Here is a 25,655-nt window from a genome sequence, read left to right as displayed (position 1 = left end):
TTATTTTTGGCTGCGTCAGGTCTTAGTTGTGGCACGCAGGATCTTCGTTGAGGCAGGTGGGATCTTTCATTGTGGTGCGCAGGCTTCTCTCTAGTTGTAGTGTGCGGGTTTTCTCTTCTCTAGTTGTGGTGCACAGATTCCAGGGTGCGTGGGCTCTGTAGTTGTGGTGTGTGGGCTCTACAGTTTGTGGCATGCAGGCTCAGTAGTTGTGGCACGTGGGCTTAGTTGCCCTGTGGCAATGTGGGATATTAGTTCCCTGACCAGGGATTCAACCCGCATCCCCTGCGTTGTAAGGCAGATTCTTTACCACTGGACCACCAGGGAAGTCCCTCATTCCTTATTCTTAGCAACAGGTTTTTAACACTCATTTTGAACTCTTTGAGCTTATTATTACCTCACTGGTTAAAAACTTTCTGACCTTACATTCATCCTTCCTTTCAGGATACACAGAGGATTAAATAAAAAAATAGGCTAAGGTGAATATTTTATTTCTAAGTAACACAGATATCCTATTGTTCTCTGCCATCTCCCACTCCCACCTCCTTTAAGCAACAGGGGATGAGTTAAAGTGGGTGTAGGGATAAATCAGTTTTTGTCAAGTAAGATAAATTCATTTGAGAATCACTGCAGAAATTTTATTTAAAAATATGTAGTAAAAAATTTTTGAAACATAACTGGCTTGAAAAATCAAGTAAATGAAGTATCTTAAATTCTGGAAGGAAAATTTAAATGAAGACGTAAATCATGAAGGAAAAGAGCTGTAGAATATAAGAAATATTTGAAATGAATATACATAAGATAGTTCAGTATCTTAAACATTTAAAGAGTTTTCAAAAAAAGGTCCACAATTCAAAGGTAAAATGGGCAAATGATAACAACAGTCAAATCACAGAAAATCAAGTCCAACTGGTTAATATCATAAAAAAGATGCTCAACCTTCTTAGAAATCAGGGAAGGGAAACTGAAGCAACAATGAACTATATTCTTTTACACCTGTTAGACTGGCAAAGAGTACAAAAATGACACAGATTGTCATTTACTGGTTTCCAAAGAGGCTATGAAACATGTCCACCAGCAATCTGGAAAGATCTATTCAAAACCAAAACCAAAACCAAAACTAAAAAAAATTCCTTCAATCTGGGAAGTTAATTCTTCAGAATCTATCCCAAAAGAAAAAATGCACCAGTATTTAGAAGTATATGAATAGGAATGATTATTAAGGAATTGTTTGTAGTGGCTATCAATAGGAAACAATGTAAATAAATACCTGCCAAGATGGGAAATGGTTAAATAAATCACAGGACGTCCATAAGATGAATAATATGTAGCCATTCAAAAGGATGAATTAAACATATATCAGTTGTTTTGAGATTAGTAAAAATGCCTAACAGATATGTATATAACATGACCTGATTTTTTAAAAAATCTGGTCAACCATTTGTATATGTGTCTATGTGTGCGTACAATTATAGAAACATGGATAAAGTGGCAAGGATATTCCAGATTGCTTATCTTGAGAAGAGGAGGAATAAAGATGGGGATAGGATATAAAAAACAAAAACAATTTTAAAATGTGTCTGTTTTATTTATGAGATGGCCTTATTTATATAAAACTTTACATTGGTGTATATATAAAATATGTATATATGCATAACAAATTATACAAAACGTTTTCAAAGTAACCTTGCTTTAAAAAAATATTGACTGAAACGAGGACAATTTACAAAGGTTCCATTATAGTTCAGATTCTAGAGGCAAGCCATGGTGTTGAATTCTAGTTTTGGGACTTGTTAGCTGTGTGACACTGGGCAAGTTAGTTATATTCTCTAAGCTTTTGTTTCCTTATCTGTAAAACTGAGATAATAATGGTACCGACTTCACAATGTAAATGAGATAATGTATGTAAAATTCTTCAGTGTTTGGCACTGCGCTCAATAAATATTATCTATTATTATTAGCCACAGATTACATATTAATCAATTTATTTCTGGATCTAACACCAAGATCTAAGCCCTGAAGATAGAATTAAATGTTGTCTTAAATGTTGTTTTCAGAAGTACTATATATTGTTTTTTTAAATAAATAAATTTATTTTATTTTATTTTTGACTGCATTGGGTCTTTGTTGCTGCACACGAGCTTTCTTTAGTTGTGGCTAGCAGGGGCTACTCTTCGTTGCGATGTGTGGGCTTCTCATTGTAGTGGCTCCTCTTGTTGCGAAGCACAGGCTCTAGGCATGCAGGGTCAGTAGTTGTGGCTCACGGGCTCTAGAGCGCAGGTTCAGTAGTTGTGGCACACGGGCTTAGTTGCTCCGCGGCATGTGGGATCTTCCCGGACCAGGGCTCGAACCCATGTGCCCTGCACTGGCAGGTGGATTCTTAACCACTGCGCCACCAGGGAAGCCCTATATATTGTTTTATATATTGCTTTTAATGTATTTATCTTCTGGTACTTTCCTCAGTCTTTAAAATTTCTCAGGACATCCTGAAGATTTTCACCTAGAATTTGTTAACTTAGATTGCCAAAAAAACCTGACCGTGGCAACAAAACAAATTTAGTAAACAGTTCAAATTAGCTCCTTAGGAACACTGGGAACATAGTAAGTAAAAAACGATTTACATTTATAGGTTTTTAGAGTATTTTAAAATTTAGTGTTATAATAAGCCACTTAACTCACCACACTGTCATGTTAAGTTGCTAGATTATCTTACTCAAGTAATATTTAATCTTCACATTTGATTTTAGGAAAACATAGTATGTGTAATATTAACTTAAAATAACAGCCTAGCATCTCTGATGATCCTAGGTCTTCCCATATTCAATATACTGATATGTTATAAAAATAAATAAAATATATCAAAAATGACAAATGAAAAGCAAAATCAGAATCCAAAAGACAGTAAATTTCTCAGTGACAGGAACTCTGTATCATTCACCTTTTAAGTCCTAACAATAATTACAACGGTTATTAAGCATTACTGAGGATTTAGCTTGAGGAGTTCACAAAGAAATGGGACTTGAACTTTATGTATAATACATCAGAAAAATGATGTTTGTAGATAACTTGCCACAAATATTAGAACATACATTTGAGTACATAACCCAGTTGATCTGTCAGTGAAAATGACTGTCATCTGTCAGTGAAAATGTGGATGACACAATGTGAATTTTAAATTTAAAATATTTACTACATGGTTTATATAAGAGAAAAATAGGACAGCTCTAATACTTACACTACATTTAGTGGTAAGATATGGCTGCATAGTCATGGCATGTTTAACCATGAGCTGGGGTCTTATTTTGCTGAATAAGAACAAAGTGGTTATGCAAGCTACCAATCGTCCAGAATTCACACCTTTATTGTCAGAGTCTGGAAAAACAAACAGAGAAATAAGACACTAAAATATGACAAGGCAATGGAAATTATACAGAATATTATTTAAATTACTCAATACTATCCCCTGAATAGATTCAGTACATGCCTGAATACAACAGATTAGCATTTCTTATGATGCTAGACTTCCTGCATTTCATTTTTTCTTTGTTATATAATATTACATATATTAAGGATAAAGGACAAGGAGGCTGCACTAGGGAAGGCAAGTTTTACACTGAGGGGAGTAGGACTGAAGTTAAAAAGTAGAATGAAAAGTTGGGAAGTTTAGAGATGGAATTTTCAGAATAAACATGGTGTTGATTATATCTAAAACTGGATGGAAATGAGTATGGGAAAGAAAATTAGCAAAGGAGGACAAAGACAATTTAGCTGAGGTGATACTGTGTTTAAGGGTACTGGGGAAAAAAAGAGATGCCGTGGGAGAATAATGTTAGAAGACAGGAATGATAAGAAGGTGGGCCAGTGCTATATTAGAAAAGTAAACAAAATGCTGTTCAGGTGAGAGGAAAATGTTGCTAGTTAGGAGATAAAATGTTTCTTGGTTCTCAGGAGTTTTTAGAGGAGATTAGAAACTTTTTAACATTAAGTGACAACAGTATCACCCTTAAAATCTAGGATAGGGAAAAGTAGGGGAAACAACAAAATATACAAAGAAAAAGAGGTAAACATGGAAAATGAAAAAAAAATTAAAGAAAAAAAACTGCAATAAAAATATAAAGAATATCAACAATTTTACCATAAATGATACCTCTGTATAGAGGCAACTGGCCCCCAATTCTGAAAACTGACTGAGGCTGACTATTGTTCCTCATTAACGTACATTAGGGGATGGGAAATAATGTTAGTCTTGTGTGCTTTTAAGCAATAGATATCCATTATGACTTTTATAAGTTTTATATAATTATTTATATTTTCATTAACTTCAATTTTGTGACAGTGTGATAAATAATATAAAATATTAAATATTTAAGGAATTTCACAATTAAAAAAATATTAACAGCTTTCTAGGTCAAGATTAAGCACATTTTATATAATAATTATAAATGATATTAGGTATATACTAAAAATCTTTTAAAAACATTTTTATAATAATTAAAACAATTTCATTTTGATAAAAATTTTATATAATTTAAAAGATATTGAACAGTTTTTGGATGAGTGCATTTAGCTAAATACATATTAGCCCCTGGACTTACTTTAATTCCTGTTCATTATGACATCTAAAATTATGTGCTATTGAAAGATATGTGGAAGAGATAAGTCCTATGCTTTTATTGTACTGCTCTAGATAATATTACTCAACCATAACAATATAACCTAGGATTCAACACCAAACAAAAAACAGATTTCATTTAAAAGTGAAGTAGTTAATTATTAGGCTAAGCAGAGCTAGAGGCAAAAATGAGAAATGTGCCCAAAGTATTTTAAAATATCTTATAAAATCAACTTAACGACCAATATATAAAATGTCTTACCAGCTAGAGATTCCTCATATTTAAGAATGTGCTCAACTAGGTTATCAACAAGTTGAGTACAAGCTTTCTTCACAGGTTTATATGAGGAATCCTCTTCGGACTTCAACAACTATATATGTATATATATAAAAAAAAAAAATCCCAGTATAATTATTCATTAGACAATAATAATATAAACGCATTAAATGTGTCCATAAGTAATAAGCTTTTCAATTGGTTATTAACAATTTAATACTGAAAATGCAAATTAATAAACAAAAATATGTAACAAATATTTAAAAATATCTTATAAACCAGTAATTTATAGATACTTTCAAACAATTTTAGTATGAAGTTATTTAAATTGCTATGTGTAGGACTTAAGGTAGAATATGAGAGACATGAGAACGGTGACCTTCCCTTAAGAGTACCACTCAATGTTAGTTGGAATGATTTTAAAGAATGAGAATTCCATTCCTTATTATTTCAAGTTCTTTGATGTCTCAAAAAAGTATATTATGGGTTAATTACATTTTAAAAATAATTGTAACTACATCTGAATTGCACCTTATAATTCACAATTATAAAACACAAGGCTGGATTTCTTCCCTGTGTTATCTCTTACCAAGTTATTAATAAACAATGTTAGAAAAGTGTTACGAATAATGATATGAGGAAAAGAGATCAGTCTAACTATAGCCAAAAAATAAAACCAATCCAATCTTTCATAATAATCAGAGGTCAATGGTAAAGTCATCTAAGGTATATCTGTTTTGTTAATAAAGAATAGCTAATACAATTCTGGGGCTATTAAAGAAACTGAAATGTTTAATTTCTGTCAAGAGTTCCAGTGCTGTCCAATGTAACTTTCTACAATGATGGATATGTTCTATATCTGTGCTGCCCATTATTGCTGCTACAAGCCACATGCAGCTACAAAACACCTGAAATGTGGATAGTATAACTGAGGAATTAAAAGTAAATAAAAATTCAAGTTAATTTAAATGAAAAAACACGTGTGGCTAGTACAGGACAGCACAAGTTTAAACTTTCACTACAATATGCATGGCTGATTAAAACTGATAGCAATCAGAATAACATATCACACACATTTCCCCTGCTCCCTCCAATTTAAAGAAATAAATCAAAGCAAGGAAACTTCAATTTACCCAGTTACAACTCTGAACAGCAAATTCTCCTTGTTCTGCTCTATAACTCAACCTTAAGCAGCTATTAAAATTATATGCTAGTCTGGTCTTTTTCAGGCAGGAGTAGAAAACAATCTCCTCACCCGTTTTTTCTTTCTGCTCTCCAAGACATCAAGTATACATAAAAGTATTAACCATAAATTTTAGTTCATGGCATTGCCAATACTGGTTATGTACCCTTTTACTTATAAATATAATGATGCACTATGAACCTAACTCAAGGATATTTCCAATAACTTATATTTCCCAATGTGCTCCTTCCTTTATCCTATCTTCCTGTTTAACTTTCAAGGTACCACTTATCAGAAATTTTACCATTTCTTTGCTTTAAAAAAATTGTCTAAGCTAAATACTGTTTATAGTTCTGCTGGATTTTCAACTTTCTGAAAGGTATCATACTGGATGTAGTCTTCTGGGATGTGCCTTTTTCACTCAACATGTCACTAACTGTAATCCAGGTCGTTGCATGAAACTATTCATTTTCACTGCTATACGACAGGCCGTTGTATGTCTATACTGCAGTTCATTTATCCATTCTTCTGAAGATAGGTTAATTAAAATTTTAGTGGCATAATGAACATTCTTGTCTCCTGGTGCACATATGCAAGATTCTCTTGGGTATATACCTTGGCGTGGAACTACTGGGTCATAGGACATATGAATGTTCAACCTTATGAAATAATGCTAAATTTAAAAACTTTTGTTGTAATATTTTCTCAGCACCAGTGTTTAAGAGATGCTATTTAATCCACCTTTTCTCTGTCATTTGTTATCACCGAACTTCAACTTTTGCCAATCAAATGGGTGTAAAATGTGGTCTTGATTTGTATTTCCTATATTACTTATGAGGCTGAATACCTTATAGGCCATGTGTGCTATCTCCTCTATGAACTGCCCATTCATGACTTTCTCCTGTTTTCCTGCCAGGACTCCTGTCTTATACTGGTTTGCAGGACAGGAGTTCTTTACATATTTTTAACAATGATCCTTTGTTAGTTATATGTGTATCAAATATCTTTCCCAGTTTGTGACTTGTGTTTTCTTGATTCATAAATGTTCCTCATTTTAAGGCAGTGAAATTTATCAATCTTTCCAGGTTAATGGCTTTTGTGACTTATGAAATTCTTCCCTAAGAAAAGTCAAAAATATATTCACACATATACTTTCTTCTGTAAGTTTTAAAGATTTCCTTTCATCTATATGGAATTGACTGCTGAGTTGAAGGATTAAAAAAAAAAAAAATCCTTATGGATAGCCACTTGGCCCAGTCTCATTTATTGAAAAATCCATGCTACCTTAATTACTGTATCTCTAAAAATAAGTCCTGATATTTGTTAAGGCACATCAGTGTCCCTGCATTTTCAGAAATGACAATTATTTTCAGCTCTTTACTTTTCCATATACATTTTTTAATCACTTTGACATGTTTGATGAATACTTTTTGTTCTTGATTTTGATGAGATCTTTTAATATCTTTCCATTTTGCATGATTTTCATTTTAGGTTTTATAGTTTATTCTCTGTCAGATTTTATTCCTAGTTTACTAGAAGTTGTCATTCAAGGGTATTAAATTTTATCAACGATTTCTCCTGTATCCTGACATGATTATTTTTTGTTTAACGTTAAATCATACACACCTGTGATGTTGAACCAGCCCCATGATATGCATGCATAGATATATGTATATATGTGTGCATATGTATATGTAAACATATACACATCTCTATCCATCTTTTTGATGCATTTCAAAGTAAGCTGCAGACATCAGTGTATTTCCTCGTTTTTCTTTTTTTTTTTTTTTTTTCGGTACACGGGCCTCTCACTGTTGTGGCCTCTCCCGTTGCAGAGCACAGGCTCAGCGCCCATGGCTCACAGGCCTAGCCGCTCCGTGGCATGTGGGATCTTCCCGGACCGGGGCACGAACCCGTGTCCCCTGCATCGGCAGGAGGACTCTCAACCACTGCACCAGCAGGGAAGCCCTCTTTCTTCCTTTTGAGATAAAATTTACATGAAATATATACAAATCTTCAGTGTATACTCGCCCGGTTTTGTTAAGTGTATTCACCTATATAAGTCAAACTCCCTATCAAGATAAAGGACAGTGTTTCTCCATCTTTAACTTATATCAGAATCATCTGGAGACTTTGTTTAGGTGGGCCCCTACTTCAGAGTTATGGATTAATTAAGTCTGGGGTAAAGCCTTAGAACTTCACTTCTAACAAATCACAGGTAATCTTGATAACTTTTAGAACCACTGGTACAGATTATTACCATCGCCCCTGAAAGTCCCCTCATGTTCCTTTCCAGTCAATCCCTGGCCCCCTGCAACCACTCTTCTGATTTTTTTCCAATATAGATTAGTTTAGCCTCTCCTAGAGCTTCATATAAGTGGAATCATAATATGCATTCTTCTGTGTAAGGCTTCTTTCGTTCTGCATGTTTTTATTATTTACCTATGTTGCTGTATGTATCAATAGTTTGTTCCTTTATGATATGGTATACTATCACGTTGTATGGATACATCAGGGTTTTTTTAACCCATTCACTGGCTGATGGAGACAGAGACAGTATTTGACTGTAAACTCAGGCAGGAGAAATCAAGCTGCACCTTCAACACTTTGCTTAGAAATCGCCTCAGCTAAACATTCAGTTTCATCACTTGAAGGTCTACCTTTCACAAAACACTGGAACAGAAACACAATTTAGCCAAGTTCTTTGTCACGTTATAACAAAAAGTCACTTTTCTCTGTTGACTGATAGCATGTTCCTCATTTGCATCTGAGACCTCATCAGAATGGCTTTTAACCATCCATATTTCTACCAACATTCTGTACATGATTATATATATGCTTTAAAGAGAAGGAAGCTTTCCCTATAGCTCTTCTCTTTCTGAGCCCTCATCAGAATTGCCTTTTAATGTCTTCACAGCAATATCAGTTTTTCTCTAGTATGCACCTCAAAAATCTTCTGGTGTCTACCAACTACCCAATGCCAAAGTCACGTCCACATTTTTAGGTATTTATTTCAGCAGCACCTCACTTGTTGATACCAATTTCTTAGTATGGGCTGCTTTAACAAATACCATAGACTATGTGGATTAAACAATAGAATTTATTTCTCATAGTTCTGAAGGTTGGGAAGTGCAAGATCAACGTATGGTTGGTTTCTGGTGAAGATCCTCTTCCTAGCCTGCAGAGATGGCTGTCTTCTTGTTGTATCCTCACACAGCAGAGAGCAGACAGGTAATTTCTCTCATGTCTCTTCTTAGAAGGACACTAATCTGATTCATGAGGGCCCCACCCTCATGACCTAATTATCCTCCAAAGGCCCCATCTCCTAATACCATCACACCGGGGATTAAGCTTCAACATTATGTATTTTGGAGACACGAACATTCAATCCACAGCATTCTTTGAAGAATCCTCTTGAGGAAGGAGTTCCATGCACTACTGAAAATTTATACTGTTAATCCTTTCTCCAACCTTCCCTAAAGGAACCTACAGTCTTTTACCAGGTTAACTGTGCATTGGGGGAAAAAAATTATTAGACCTTTAGGGATTACCAGACACTGGCTCTGAACTGACACGAATTCTAGGAGACCCAAAACATCACTGTGGCCCACCAATCAGAGTAGGAGCTTATGGAGGTCAGATGATCAATGAAGGTATAGCTTAGGTCTGTTTCACAGTGAGTCCAGTGGGTCCCCAAACCCATCCTCTGGTTATTTCACCAGTTTCAGAATGCAAAATTAGAATAGATTTATTCACAGGCTGACAGAATCCCCACATTGGTTCTTTGATCAATGGAGTGAGGGCTATTGTGGTGGGAAAGGCCAACTGGAAGCCACTAGGACTGCTTCTACCTAGGAAAATAGTAAATCAAAAACAATACTGTATCGCTGGAGGGACTGCTGAGATTAGTGCTACCACCAAAGACTTGAAGGATGCAGGGGTTGTGATTCCGACCACATCCTTATTCAACTTGCCTATTTGGCCTGAGAAGACAAATGGATCCTGGAGAATGACAGTGAATCAGCATAAGCTTAACCAGGTCGGGACTCCATTGCAGCTGCTGTACCAGATGATGTATCAGTGCTTGAGCAAATTAACACGTCCTCTGGGATCTGGTGTGCAGCTACTGATCTGGAAGATGCCTTTTTCTCATCCCTGTCAAAGGCCCACCAGAAGCAGTTTGCTTTTAGCCGGCAAGGCTGGCAATACACTGCACTGCCCTGTCTCAGGGGTACATTAACTCTCCAGCCATACATTATAATTTAGTTTGCATGTTCTTGATTATCTTTCCCTTCAATAAGATATCACACTGGCCCATTACATTGATGACATTATGTTGATTGTATGTAGTAAGCAAAAAGTAGCAACTACACTAGACTTATTGGTAAGATGTGCGTGTCAAAGTGTGGGAAATAAATCCAACAAAAATTTAGAGGTCTTTTACTTCAAAGAAATTCCTGGGGGCTTAGTGGTGTGGGGTATATTGAGATATTCACTGTAAAGTAAAGAATAAGATGTTGCATCTGGTCCCACCTATAACCAAAAAGGAGACTCAATACCTAGTGGGTTTCTTTGAATTTTGGAGGCAACAAATTCCTCATTTGGGTATATTATTCTGGCCCATTCACTGACTGACCTAAGAAGCTGCCAGTGTTGAGTGGGGCCCAGAACAAAAGAAAAGGCTCTGGAATAGGTCCAGGCTGCTGTGCAAGTTGCTTTGCCACTTGGGCCATACGATCTAGCAGACACAGTGGTGCTTGAAGTGTTAACGGAAGACAGGGATGCTGTTTGGAGTCTTTGGCAAGCCCCCGTATGTGAACTGCAGTATAGGCCCTTAGGATTTTGGAGCAAAGCCTTGCCATCCTCCATAGAAATAGCTCTTGGCATGCTACTGGGCCTCAGTAGATACTGAATGCCTAGCCATGGGCCACCAAATTATCATGCATTCCGAGCTGTCATGAACTGGGTGTTTTCTGACTCACCAAGCCATAAAGTTGGGTGTGAAAAGCAGTACTCTATTATCAAATGTAAGTGGTATATACATGATTAGGTCAGAGCAGGCTGAAGGGCACTTGAAAAAATGGCCTAAATGCCTGTGGTTCCCACTTCTGCTATACTACCTTCTCTCTCCCAGCTTGCACCTATGGCCTCAGCTGACCATGGGGAAGACCCTAGGGTCAGTTGACAGAGGAAGAGAAGACTTGGGCCTGGTTTATAGATTGGTCTGCACAATATGCAGGTACCACCCAAAAGTGGATAGTTGTAGCAATACAACTCCTTTCTGGGACATCCCTGAAGGACAGTGGTGAAGAGAAATTTTCCCACTGGGCAGAACCTGAAGCTGTGCATCTGGTTGTTCACTTTGCTTGGAAGGAGAAATGACCAGATGTGTGATTATATACTGATTCATAGGTTTTGGCCAATGGTTTGGCTGGATGGTCAGGGACCTGGAAGGAACATGATTGAAAAGTTGGTGATAAGGAAATCTGGGGAAGAGGCATGTGGAGACATCTCTGAATGGGCAAAATCCATGAAAATATTTATATCCCACATGAATGTTCACCAAAGGGTGACCTCAGCAGAAGAGGATTTTAAAAATCAAGTGGATAGGATGACCTGTTTTGCAGATACCTTCTCTGAGGATATCAGCCTCTTTCCCCAGCCACTCCTGTCATCACCCAATGGGCTCATGAACAAACTATCCATGGTGGCAGAGATGGAGGCCATGTATAGGCTCAGCAACATGGACTTCTACTCACCAGGGCCACACTGGCTATGGCTACCACTGAGTGCCCAACCTGCCAGCAGTAGAGACCAACACTGAGTCCCTCATATGGAATGATTCCCTGTGGTAATCAGCCAGCTACCTGGTGGCAGGTTGATTACACTGGACTGCCTCTATCATGGAAGGGGCAGCATTTTGTTCTTACTGGAATAGACACTCTGGATACAGATTTGCCTTTCCTGCATGCAATGCTTCTACCAAAACTATCTCCTGTGGACTTACAGAATACCTTATCTACCATAATGGTACTCCAAACAGCATTGCTTTTGATTAAGAAACTCACTTCACAGCAAAAGAAGTGCAGCAACAAGCCCACGCTCATGTTCCCGACTATTCTGAAACAGCTGACTTGATAGAATGTGGAATGTCCCTTTAAAGAGTCAGTTACAGCACCGGATAGGTGGCACTATCCTGCAATGGCTCAGGCAAGATTCTCCAGCAGGCTCTTATGCTCTGAATCAGCATCAATACATGGTGCTGTTTAGTCCATAGCCAGGATTAGTCCAGGAATCAAGAGGTGGAAATTTGAGGGGCATCACTCACTATTACCCCTAGTGACCCATTAGCAAAAGTTTTGCTTCTGTTCCAGCTACTTTATGCTCTGCTGGCTTAGAGAGAGGTTCTAGAGAGGGAACGCTTCTACCAGGAGACACAACCATAATCCCACTGAACTGAAAGTTAGTACTGTCACCCAACTACTGTGTGCTCCTCATGCTTCTGAATCAACAACAAAGAAGGGAGTTAGGGTCTGGATGGAGTGATTGATCCTGACTAACAAGAGGAAATTGGAGTACTACTCTCTAATGGAGGTATGGAAGAGTATGTCTGGAATACAAGAGATCCCTTAGGCCATCTCTTAGTATTATACCAGCTGTGATCACGTTACCAGTTATAGAAATAAGGACTTTAATTGCCATGAGTATTTCCTACTTATTTTGTCATGAATACATTTGTGTGTGTGTACATGTGTGTGTATTGTGTGTACAGAGGTGGGGGAGAGGGAAAGGGAGAGAGAGATCGAGAGGGAAAGTGAGAAAATATCTTTCTTCCCCCCCCACCTTATTCCTTTATCACATAACATAAAGTGTACTGACTTCATATCATAGTATTTAAATGTTGTTAATCTGACATCACAGTACTTAAATTATGGGATATCAAGAAGAGTAAACATCACTCAAGGACTTCTTCTGGGGAATGGGTTAATGCATTTTTGGTTACATGCATGATAGTTGTATCATGTTAGGTAGAATCATGACCTTGTTATTGTCTTTATTTGGAGATTTAGTATGGTTTAAGGAGATGTATATGGGTACCAAGTTAACAAAGGGTAGAACTGTGACGGTTAATTCTAAGTGTTAACTTGACTGGGCCAAGGGATGCCCAGTTATCTGGTTACACATTATTACTGGACGTGTTGGTGAGTAAAGGTGATTCTAAATGAGATTAGCATTTGAATTCGTGAACTCAGCAAAGGAGACTGCCCTCTCCAATGTGGGTGGGGCTGAGTAGAACAGAAGGTAGAGGAAGGGAGAATCCAACCATTCTCTGAGTACTTGAGCTGCGACACTGGTCTCCTCTCACATTTGGACTGGGATTTATGCTATCAGCTTCCGTGGTTCAGGCCTTAGGACACAGACTAAACTACATACTAGGGGCTTTTCTGGGTCTCCAGTTTACAGACAGCAGACTGTGGGATTTAAGAACCTCCATAATGACATAAGCCAATTCCTTCTAATAAATCTTTTCTCTGTCTCCCTTTCTCAGTATCTTGTTGGTTCTGTTTCTCTGGAGAAACATGACTAATACATGTCCCTTCTGAGTCAATCCCTGGCCCCCTGCAATCACTCCTCTGATTTTTTCCAATACAGATTAGTTTTGTCACTCCTCGAACTTCACATAAATGGAATCAGAGTATGTACTCCTCTGTGTAAGGCTTCCTTCATTCTGCAGTGTTTTCATTAACCGTCTATGTTGCTGTATGTATCAGCAGTCTGTTCCTTTAAGATGTGGAGCACTATCAAATTGTATGGATATATCGGTTTCTCTATTCATTCACTGATTGATGGCAATAAGAGTATTTGATTGTAAACTTCAAGAAGTAGATCTTGTTCTGGACTACAAAGGCCAGGAACAGATGAAATATAGTTTATTCAAGTTTTTTCATTGCCTGCATTTTCTTGTAAACTAAAAAAAAGGCTGTAGTCTTAGATCATAAGCGATGACAATGAGTGGCTCTGTAAAATTAATTTTGTGTACCCACCATAGGCTATGATAGTGGTTTAAATTAACTGAACCACTTTTTAGAAATAAAAAAAATGTAAGGACTTTCATGATAGAACTTTTTCTTTCACATACTACTGAAAAAAATCACAAAAAAGCTATGAATTCATTAAGTTATAAGGGAATTGAATTTCCATACATTTACAAAATGTGTATATGTAGTTTAGTGGACAGAGTTTGATGCCTGTGTAAATATGAAACTATTTCATGCAGTACTTCAAGTTTCCCTAGGAAATCATATTCCATGAATTGGGAATCACTGATTTATACAAAGCCGACCCAACATAAAAATAATAATGAGAAATATCTGAAATTGGACAGAATGGAATGTGTGTACATGAATCCATGTGGAAACAGTAAGGGTGCTAATTATTTTTGATTCAAGAATTTCAAACAATTCCAGTAGTCTCTTCTTTGTATCCTTCCCAGCTTCTCTTAAAATTTATGCACAGTGCTGTTACAACTGCTAAGACTGGTTATATCTCCATCAGATGTATTTATATAAATATTTTTTAGTTTTCTTTATTTCATTAAACTAAACTCTGCTGGTCTAATGACTGTATCAGAAAGTCACAATGTCATTTTGGTAAACTAAATTGTTGGCAGAAACTAAAGTAGGAAAGCAATGAATAGGGAGCAACAGAAAGCAATGAACTAAAAGTGGACTAGAGAGTAAAGATATAAAGAATATAAAACTACTGCTAAGAGGTTATAAATCTAGTGTTCTCTTTTCTACTTCCAACTTGCTAATAACACATAGGGATATTATCTTAGATTCTTTTTATTAATACTAACTAATGACATTTCTGATAGCTATACTTAATTCTTACTTTAACATTTATTACAATTATCACATGAAACATTGTTGTAGAGCTTTCTAGAAATTATTATGCCCCCTTTGGAATGGCTGACATAAATATAACTAAGATGGTCATAAGGCTCTATAATATAGAGCTAATTATGTGACTTAGGAGGGAAAGGATGTCAAATATATCATGTAAAATTATAAAATGGAAGATGATTGATGAAGAGAGTCCAAGATATTACAGACTGGATAACAGAGGCAAATACCATGAAGATGTTTAAAAAAGGCATCTTAAAAAATTTTTAAAAGCAACATATTACTACATACTACCAGAGGGCTAAAGTTAAAAAGAATGACAATACCAAGTACTGAGGATGTGGAGCAACTGGAATATTGCTGGTGGAAATGCAAAATGGTTCAGCCATTTTGGAAAAACAGCTTGGCAGTTTCTCACTCACCACATGACCCAACAATTACGATCACAGGAATTTACCCAAGAGAAATGAAAACACCTACCCCCACAAAAACTTGCACACAAATATTCATAGCAGGATTATTCATAACAGTCCAAACTGAAAACAACCCAAAAGTCCATAAATTTGTGAATAAAGGAATTATGATACATCCATACTATTGACACTACTCAGCAATAAAAAGGAATAAAACATTAATACACCAGCAACATTCTGCTAGTTAAAAGAAGTCAAACACAAAAGACTACATGTTGTATGATTCTATTGATATGAAATTCTACAAAAGGGACAACTGTAGTGACAAAAAGTGAATCAGTGTTTTCCAAGGACCAAGGGGAGAGGATCAAACTACAAAGAGGCACAAGGAAGCTTTTAAGAGTGATATTCTTTACATCACTGTAAATAATTATTAAAGTTAATAAAAATGTACACCTAAAATTGGTGAAAATTTTTGCATGTAAATTATGTCTCAATGAAATAATTCTGATTGATTGTTAAAAATATTGCTAGGGTTTCCCTGGTGGCGCAGTGGTTGAGAGTCTGCCTGCCGATGCAGGGGACGCGGGTTCGTGCCCCGGTCTGGGAGGATCCCACATGCCGCGGAGCGGCTGGGCCTGTGAGCCATGGCCGCTGAGCCTGCGCGTCTGGAGCCTGTGCTCCGCAACGGGAGAGGCCACAACAGTGAGAGGCCCGCATACCGCAAAAAGAAAAAAAAATTGCTAAATACAGTTTTATTACTAAAAGTATTTTTAAAAATAAAAAAGTAAACAAATAGACTTAACAGACAGTAAATTGTTGACATAATCGAACAGAAAAAATTACTTCATGATAGACTTTTAATGGTATATGTTTAGTGAGCTACAGATAAAAAGAAATGCAAAAAAAATCCTAAACTGTATCCAGTAATCTTACTGTTAATATAGTAGGGCAAAGCAAATAGGAAATTATGTCCATTTCCTTGGAAATAAGATTTTTAGCCTAAAGGAAATAATAAAATCAAAGAAGCAGAATCTCATAATCTTAAATTTGAATTAAAAATATCAATATAAATTCTTGATTTATTTTTTTCTTTCTAAGAAATATGTATCTTTTAGCTCTATCCTCTGAAAAGCCCCAAAGCTATGATAACCCGTTAGTAATGAACATCCACAGCACCCAGATTATTCCCACCAAAGGGATTCAAGGCTCTTTGGAAAAACGGTTGATTTCAGGTTTGGGACAGAAAATGTATAAGTTGAGTCTAGGGCATCTTGTAGAGGCAGAAAGTAATCAGGCTACAAAAGAGTAATGAGTTTATACCAAAAAGATACAAGATCCATTTGAAGGGACTACCACTGGGCAAAGATGGGACAATTTGAGCTCCAAAAAGAATTATGATTGCAATAAATTAAAATACAAAGATACAAAAATCTTTTAGTTCACACTGATATTGACAGGAAAACTCATTATTCTGAAACTTGATTAAGTAATGGAAAGAATAAAGTATTTCCCCTGCCCTTCCTGTACAAACTATATATTACAGTAGCCAAATATTACGACAAATTCCTCTTTAAAGAAGAGTCCTTGCTAATTAATATGGAATAAATAAAATAACTAGAAAAAATCAGTATTTTGCAACTTCTAATGAAAATAATGAATCTACGTAATGATCATTTAAAACCAGTCCTGAAAGACTGTATAATAGATGTACCAGGCAATCAAAATCACTGAAAATGTAACAAGCAAACATTATGTGCCTCTTGATGTGAGGCAATAATATTTACCATTGCCTGTGAAGTATTTCTGTCTATACTCCTAAAACTGAACTTCAGTATTAGTAAACCTCTAGATCTAACTTAAGAGTTTACAGAAAAAAATGGTGGACAGAGGAACAACTTAAATGACACCAGAAAGAAGAGGTCTATGAAATCCAGAATGTGGGACACTCTACAGGAAAACATGTAAGTGGCATGAAAAAAGGAGTGAAGGGTTGACTATTATAGACTAAGACTTAACAGTCATGTCAACCAAAGCAACTGCAAACCAACTATAAAAATACATTTTTGAGACAATCAGGGAAATGTGAACATCGACTAGGTATTAAATATTAGGAAATAATTTTATTAAGATTTATTTTGATATAGATGATAAAGATATTCTGGTTATTTTTTAAAAAGTCATTTCTGTTAGAGATCAATACTAAAGTATTTATGGGTGAAATGATACAAAGTATGGGATTCTCTTTAAAAGTATTACAGCCAAAAAAAAATTTTTAAAAAAAGATGGGGGAGGGATAGAGATAAATAAGATATTAGGAAAGTGCTAACAATTTTTGAAGCTGGGTGATGGGTACTTCTATCTATCTGAAAATTCTTAAATAAAAAAATTCATATTTCAACTTATAAAATTTTTAAAGAACACTAATTGTGGTTTAATCCTGTACTACTATAGGAAATTCTACATATTTTATAATATGTCAAATAATGTAAATATATATTTAATGCAATCTATATACCTATTTATAGATCTCATGTCTATCATCTAGATTAAAGGGATAAAAAAATTATCTAGAAGGATGGGAAGACAGAATATCAATATTAGTGATTTAGAAAACTTACTTGTAGCAAGCAATTGAACAATTCATTAAACAGGGATATTAACCAAAACATTCAGCCTAATATATTGAAGTAAATTTTCCCTACCACAAAGTATATACTTAAAAAATAACTGAAAAACTTCTTTTAAATCATAAAGTCTACAAAAACTCACATTTTGAAGAAGTTGCTCAAACCAGTCATAGCCAGTATCTCTGCATGCTGCAACCTGAGGGGAGAAATATGGTGAAACTATCAGTCAGAAATTTACTTTAAAATATACTTTTGCTATGCTATAGCCTCAAGTATATAAATATCTAAAGTCCTAAATTAAAAAAATTATTTTTAGAGTAAACTATTTTTTCAGTGAGCCAATAATTTACCATGTTAAAGGACTTTATTCTAAAAATATCTTAGAAGACATTCAAGAAATTAGTTTAATGCATTGAAATTTTAAAAATGGTATACATTCTGAATGGTATTATTGAATCACACACTATCAGAAAAATCTGTAAGGTCTAAAAACAATAAAAATGGAAATGTTTGCTTCTTATTTTCCTTCGAGATAGAAGATTTAAAGACATCAGTGAAACAGAGTTGATCATGTAATCCATAATATAAAATTTCTTATGTTCAAAACATGAACAGTATTCTGGGTCAAGAAAAATTGTAGCTTATGTGTATAATTAAACATAATGAAACTAATCTTAATTCATGTTTTCTGAAAAAGGTAGAAATTACTATCTCATTTCAGGCTGCCATCCATGGGTTATTGTTATCTTTTTATCCACTTCTCCTTTCCCTTTCAGTTTTCAATCATTGGAAGAATCTGGAGAATTTTAGTATCAGCGCTTTAACTCAGTGGATGCCAAAAAGTGGGGCTAGGTGAAAACAACACTCTCATCTTACTTGCATCCCTTGAGTACATCCATAAATATAAAGGAAGGGATGTAGTAGAGAATAACCAAATATCTTGTCATTGTCTCTCCCTTTGTAAGACAAGGCAGACCTCAATGAGGTTTGCATCCACAGGGACCACCCTTGTTCCAGTCCTTCTTACCACATCAGTGATATTTAAAATTTTCCTTGTCATTGCTTCTTTGTCATTGTGTGGAGTTGGAGTAAACCAGAGTTTTTGGAATGTTTCATTTACTAATTTCTAGAAGAAAGAAAAATTTCAAACTAAGTAACTACAACGAATGTGGCAAAATTCGTAACCCCCTATTCTCATTAAAGCCCAAAACAGATTAAAAAAAAATCTATAAATAACTAAACAAAACACAAATTACCAGAAACTATTGGTATGACATCCTCAGTTTTTTTTTTTTAAATCAGCAATTAACTTACAAAAATTATAACCTTTTTCAACTTGGCAATGATTTTAAATGGGTAATACGATGCCTAGTATAGAACTTCTGGAGAGTACACATTCAAATGCTTTTAATCAAACTAAAAACACATTTTTTTTCTACTTTTGGGGGAGAAGTTGTTAAAAAACAAAAGAAAAAAACCCCCAAAAGAAATATAGGGACAATCATATATACATAAATTCACTAATGAACTCAGGATTAAACTTTCAACAAAGTACTTACTAATTTAGAAAACCAAGCACATACCATTTGAAAATCAAAATAAATTTAATTTGATAATAAACTTCCTATATACAATGCAATCTCTACAATGATATTAAATATTATAATTGCTAAATTGGTTGGGTAAGATCAGAATTTATTAATTAATGCAAGATATAGAAATAAAAATACCTAAGTATGTCTTTTTCTTGAATTTATAATCTAAAATGATGATTCACTTGTAAAGTTTATATATATGTAAATTAACAAAATTTATGTAAAATAAACATTTAAATTATCTAAAACATTAATTAAAAAATGAATTTTAAAGTAGTCAACGTTTTTATCTCACCTTAATGCCCTCTTCATCATTCACTCTGCGAATCATTTTTACACACATTTCTGTAATTTTTGGAAATGTTGGTTGTTCAATACAGATGTCTCTTAGAATCTTTATTACCCTTTTTCGGACACTGATACCAGTATCCTAGGAATAGAAAGGTATTTTAAACGTCAGAAAAATTGAGATGCTTAGGTGTGTGAAATTTGATAAAATGAAATCAGAAAATACCAACAAGCAGTATATACACTATTTATTAACATGGTAAACATGGTCTATATATTTCCTTTTTATATGCTCTTTTATTAATGTTACTATAAATTTAAGTTATTTTATTATGTTGTCTTTGCTTTTAAAATATAATATCTAATACATGGAAAAATGTAAAATAGCACTGAACACAAGACTAGAGTATAAGCTTGCCAAAATTAAATGGGATAACAAACATGAAACTTTTAGGACAGTGTCTGGCGCTTAAACAGCATATGAAGTATATTTAACAAAAATGTTTAACCTAACTCTTTCAAACCACTGTCACTATATTATGATTTATAGTAAATATAAGAAACAAAGGAACAGATTAAATGAAACAAAACCATGAGGAAATAACAATATTGGCTTGGCCATTTTATTTTATTTTTATTTATTTACTTTTTAATGATATTTTCCTTTTTTAAAAAGATTTTTTGATGTGGAGCATTTTAAAATTCCTTATTGAATTTGTTACAATATTGTTTCTGTTTTATCTTTTGGTTTTTTGGCTCCAAGGCATGTGGGATCTTAGCTCCCTGATCAAGGATGGAACTTGCACCCCTGCATTGGAAGACAAAGTCTTAACCGCTGGACTGCCAGGGAAGTCTCTGGCTTGGCCTTTTTAAATTAGTCAATGTGGATGTGTGTAAAAAAGAGCTAGAGAATACTCTAAATAAAACAGAGATGAGGGACTTCCCTGGTGGTGCACTGGTTAAGAATCCGCTTGCCAAAGCAAGGGACACAGGTTCAAGCCCTGGTCCAGTAAGATCCCACATGCTGTGGAGCAATTAAGCCTGTGTGCCACAACTACTGAGCCTGTGCTCTAGAGCCCACGAGCCACAACTACCGAGCCCGCATGCCGCAACTACTGAAGCCCATGTGCCTAGAGCCCATGCTCTGCAACAAGAGAAGCCACTGCAATGAGAAGCCCACGCACCGCAATGAAAAGTAGCCCCCGCTTGCCACAGCTAGAGAAAGCCTGTGTGTAGCAACGAAGACCCAACGCAGCCAAAAATAAATAAATTAATCTATATATATAGAAAAAAAGGTGAAATATTGTGGTGGATACTTGGGTGTTCACTGTACTATTTTTCTTTAACTTTACAAATTTTCATAATTCAAGCATTTTTAAAATAAATAAAAAGCATTGAACACTTATTGTGTAAAATTATTTCCATTATGCAATTTAGCAATTGTGAAAATATTTTAGGATACATTACTAAGGCAGACACTGTCAGAGTTCATTATATCTGAAAATCCTGAGGAGTTTGTCCTTCACTCTTGAAAAGAGTGAGGCACTAAAATGGAAAAAATTATTCCACTCTTTCCTTAAAATTCTTTGTTTCCATCAAGATTTTATGCTAGCTGAAGATGAAATTATCTGTAACTCTCAGTCCCACTGTATTCTAATACTGGGCTAAAGGTGATAAAATAAACTCTTGTCATTTCAGAAATACCTAATCCTGTACCTAATGCATCTCTGTTGAGTTACAGAAGAAGTCAATATGTCCGCAGTGGGTGGTATGAAAATTCTACAGATACTTTGTAATGCCAATGTTTCATTTTTTCATTCTTTCATTTTCCAGGGAAGAATTCAATGACATAGAAGAAAAGAATATCTTAGAACAGTGTTTATTAAGTTTGGTCTTAAGACTCAAATGACTTTCTTGTTTAACTTGCAGGTATCTGAGCTTGTCATAATTCAGCTTTAAGGAAACATGTGAATATATAATGGCCAAAAATACTGTCAGACACCAAAGTTCTATACCTAGTTCTCACTGAAACAATTCTTCCTGTTTATATATATACATATATAATTACTCTAGATTCCTGTCCAAAATATTTAACTATGCCATGTAGCTCCTATCATTTACTCATTGTAAACTGGTATAATCAAAAGGCAAGAGTAAGTGTAAAAAGGAATCCAATTTTTGCCAATGATTTGTTTTACAATATTGAGCAGCCCTCCTCTTGAAATATGTCCTTCTTTAGAAAGTTGCTATAGTTTACAGATTAGGTAATATAAATACATAATTGATATCTACATTTCTAGCTTAACATTTTTAAAAGTGACATTAGGAAGGCAAAATTATACTCATAAATGACAATAAAAATGACGTAACAAACATACCAATATTCTTTCAATCAGCATATCATAATACTGCTCAGCAAGCTGAGGTCGACAAAGGACAAATCGACCTAGTAATTCTACTGCTGCTTCTCTGACACTAGTGGAGTTATCCATCAATCGTCCATGAACTCCTCGCTGCATATCCAGCTAAAGAAAAATAAAGCAAATGTAATTTATACTAAGTAGAACTAATATCTTAATTTGAATAGAAAACTCAAATAAAAAGAATCATCTGTGCTCCTCTTTACCCTTGCTAGAATACTGGGGTCTACAGCAACAACCTCAGATAAACACTTCATGGCTTTTGTTCGAACGGCAATTGCGTTTTCACCAAGAACTCGAAGGATCTGCCAAGCAAATATTGACATTTTCATCAATTTTAGAACACATAACATTTAACAAAATATAGAAAGAAAACATGAAAAGAGATTAAAATAAATATCATACTCACTTTCCTTTAATTTTTATATAAGTGAGTAAAAGATCTGTTATCTTACTGATCCAAAGCTTTAACTTAAAACATAGTAAGGCATTCTATGCTTTACGGACTTTCCTTTATCCAGGCATTCTCAATTAAACCTGTTTTTTATTGCTATGTTGCATCTGCAAGAACCTGTAGCCCCACTGAAACCTTCCTATCTGTAACTTTAATCAAGGATATTTAGTGTCATTTAAATAATAACTTGAAATTGAATATTTTTATTACATCCATCACTCTACCTATATACCATCACTCTACCTGTACCATACAGATACATATCCATTTATCTGTAAAACAAGAATCAGTAGGTAAAAGACATGCAGAACAAAGATATTTTAACAAATATGGAACACAGAAACAAATGTTACTTTCATGATTTTTTAAAATATCTGTTCTCAATAATGATAGACATCCTACTCAAACGCAAGTAACCAGAATTAGAAAAATTAATTTCATTGTATAAGGAATTCTGGTCCAGTTTACCTGTGTCAAATAAATATCAAAGCTCTGGGCAAACGGCCTCATAGAGGCCAAGTATCGAACAATCAAACAAGCATCATCATAGTCCACAGTATCAGAGTTCATCCTGCAACAAAAAGTCATTAAATTTTAATTTATTTAATTATTTTGTAAAGTAGGTAAATAGATATCAAAGAGATAACTGAAAAAGTAAAGATGTTTTCACTTTGGATCTTACTTTAATGTGCTGAACTGAGAAGGTGTGGTTTTGATAATGCTTCTAAGGAACTTTTTCCGATTTTCAGCTCGATGCATAATTTGACCAGTTGTCTCAACTTCCTTTGCATGATGTGTTCCTTCAGATGATTCTTCATCTTTTTGTGATTTCATTGCTTTTTCTGTTTCCAGAGTTGTATCACGGAACCACTGGGCTATATAGAATTTACGAGAAAACTGGAAAGAAATTTGGTGAGATCTGAGTTTGATGAAATCAGTAACAAAATTTCCAACCTACTGATAAAGTGCTCACAATCAGGAATACAAATATCAAGGTTTACTTTCAAAAAACTTCCATCAGATAAAGACAGATTTTAAGAAAGCCAGAACATTTAGAATATCTAAATGATAGAAAACTTATTATTTTACTTTGTCCTAACAGTTATATCAATGATGCCAAAAGATAATTTTATAAACACAACTGTATTAAGTCTACAATACTACTATAACTACTTAACTAAGGACGGTATCACACAACGAGTCAGTAAAATTAGAGAGATGATGGGTCAACTAGAAAAGTTTAGAACACATGGATAAAATGCTGAAGGTAGAAGACTATAGTTATTTTCAAAATTTCACCTTACGTCTTCAAGAAATACATAGCCAATTATTATTGAAATACATTAACACTAAGGCACACCTATAATCTGTTCCTTTTAATCTGTTCCTGTTTTTTTCACTTTTATTGAGAACCAATTGACATACATCACTGTATAATCTGTTCCTTTTCACAAGGACTGAAAACCTGCAGTAGTTGGCTGAACAGCTTAGTTATCTCCAACCTCTTTAGATGCATATCCCATCAATTAAAAAAAAAATAAAAAGTGCCCCAATATAGTGTATAAATTTTACATATAAACTTCTTTTACTAATATTCTGGATACCTTATAAAAAAACAGAATTAAGGATTATAGCTAACAATAAATGTAGACGTAAAATTCTAATATTCTTTTTATATGTTAACAGATCATCTCATGCACCACCTGGACAAATGATCTCATTTGGTCTCAAAGATAACCTATGGAAAGATTTCCAAATATTTCCCATGTCACACAATTTTCGTAAACTATCTACAATATCTGTACCAGAATTCCATTTAAGAAAAATCATTCCATAATCATTATTTTCTGTTTAGACTATCATGCACCTGTTTTAAAAATCAAGATTCCAATACAACTTTCCTCTTCACAACACTTCTCAATTTTCTTGCAGAACAAGTTTGAAACAAACATGTAAACTCTCCAAAAAAAGGGGAGAACAGAATCCTACCACTAGTGAAGGATCAGTCTCAGTGTTTTCATCCAAGTAATCAAGCAATGCTTTTTGTAACTGCTGGATTTCATCTTCTCCTCCTGAAACCTACAAAATAAACCAAGTGGTAACGAAACAGATATTACTAATGTTCTTTAACAAATCATCCAGTGGCGTACACAAATTTGAGGGGAAAATCTGATAAATGATAAAAATAAAAATATAAGTATAGGAAGAAACAGAAGAATACTATTTTTGAAAAACATTATATATTGATAGCTGAAGTGTATTAATAGCTGAGGTTAGCCTTTATTTTTATGAACTACATGTTAACTTTCTTTAAAGAAGCTCGTAAGTAGCTGACATAATAATTATTAGAACAACATGTATGTAAATCTTCAGAGGTAGGAAGGTCCTAGCACTAGTTTTCTGTTTGGTAAGCGGTAACTCCAAACTTTTAATCTAGCAAATGGAAACTAATTATTGTCTGAATTATTATGTGTTACAGGTGTCTTTGGGATATTATTTTAAAAAAACATTCTGAAAGGGAAATATTTTTATTTGCAATTAACATAAAATAGTACTTTATTTCATGTAGGATATTAAATATACAGTAGGTATATTTGAGCTGTGCATTTGACCTAGAATCAGAAAGGGACTGAGTCTTTGGTTCTGTCAAGAACAATACAGAAGCAGAAATTAACTCTGAGTTGACATTAATGTCTGTAGCTTATTCTCTGGTTTACCATGTGAAATGCCAAATATATGGTTTAGAATATATCTAAGTAGAAAACAAAGATTAGAATAACCTATGTTCTTGGAGTATAGTGAAATGGATACATTCAGAAATTAGTCATGGAACTGTAAACTAGTACACTATAAAGTTCCAAAGGCTTTTCGAAGTATGTC

General features: G+C 34.6%; 1 protein-coding gene across 2 annotated transcripts in view; it reads right to left on the bottom strand.

Moving 5' to 3' along the window:
- Positions 1 to 25,655, bottom strand: part of NIPBL (NIPBL cohesin loading factor) — a 197,440-nt gene that overhangs the window by 24,603 nt on the left and 147,182 nt on the right. For both annotated transcript variants that reach the window (XM_081232739.1, XM_081232740.1), the window contains exons 25-34: positions 24,765 to 24,854; positions 23,458 to 23,672; positions 23,244 to 23,346; positions 22,528 to 22,626; positions 22,280 to 22,426; positions 19,909 to 20,043; positions 19,046 to 19,144; positions 18,161 to 18,214; positions 4,872 to 4,980; positions 3,233 to 3,369 (exon numbers count right to left, since the gene is read on the bottom strand). In XM_081232739.1, coding sequence (XP_081088865.1) covers positions 3,233 to 3,369; positions 4,872 to 4,980; positions 18,161 to 18,214; positions 19,046 to 19,144; positions 19,909 to 20,043; positions 22,280 to 22,426; positions 22,528 to 22,626; positions 23,244 to 23,346; positions 23,458 to 23,672; positions 24,765 to 24,854 — 1,188 coding nt within the window. The remainder of the gene's footprint in view (positions 1 to 3,232; positions 3,370 to 4,871; positions 4,981 to 18,160; positions 18,215 to 19,045; positions 19,145 to 19,908; positions 20,044 to 22,279; positions 22,427 to 22,527; positions 22,627 to 23,243; positions 23,347 to 23,457; positions 23,673 to 24,764; positions 24,855 to 25,655) is intronic.

Source organism: Mesoplodon bidens, assembly GCF_964165515.1.
Source record: "Mesoplodon bidens genome assembly, chromosome: 4".
Lineage (NCBI taxonomy): Eukaryota > Metazoa > Chordata > Mammalia > Artiodactyla > Ziphiidae > Mesoplodon > Mesoplodon bidens.
The sequence above is the reverse complement of the archived record's forward strand: the minus strand, read 5'-3'. Positions and strand labels throughout refer to the sequence as shown.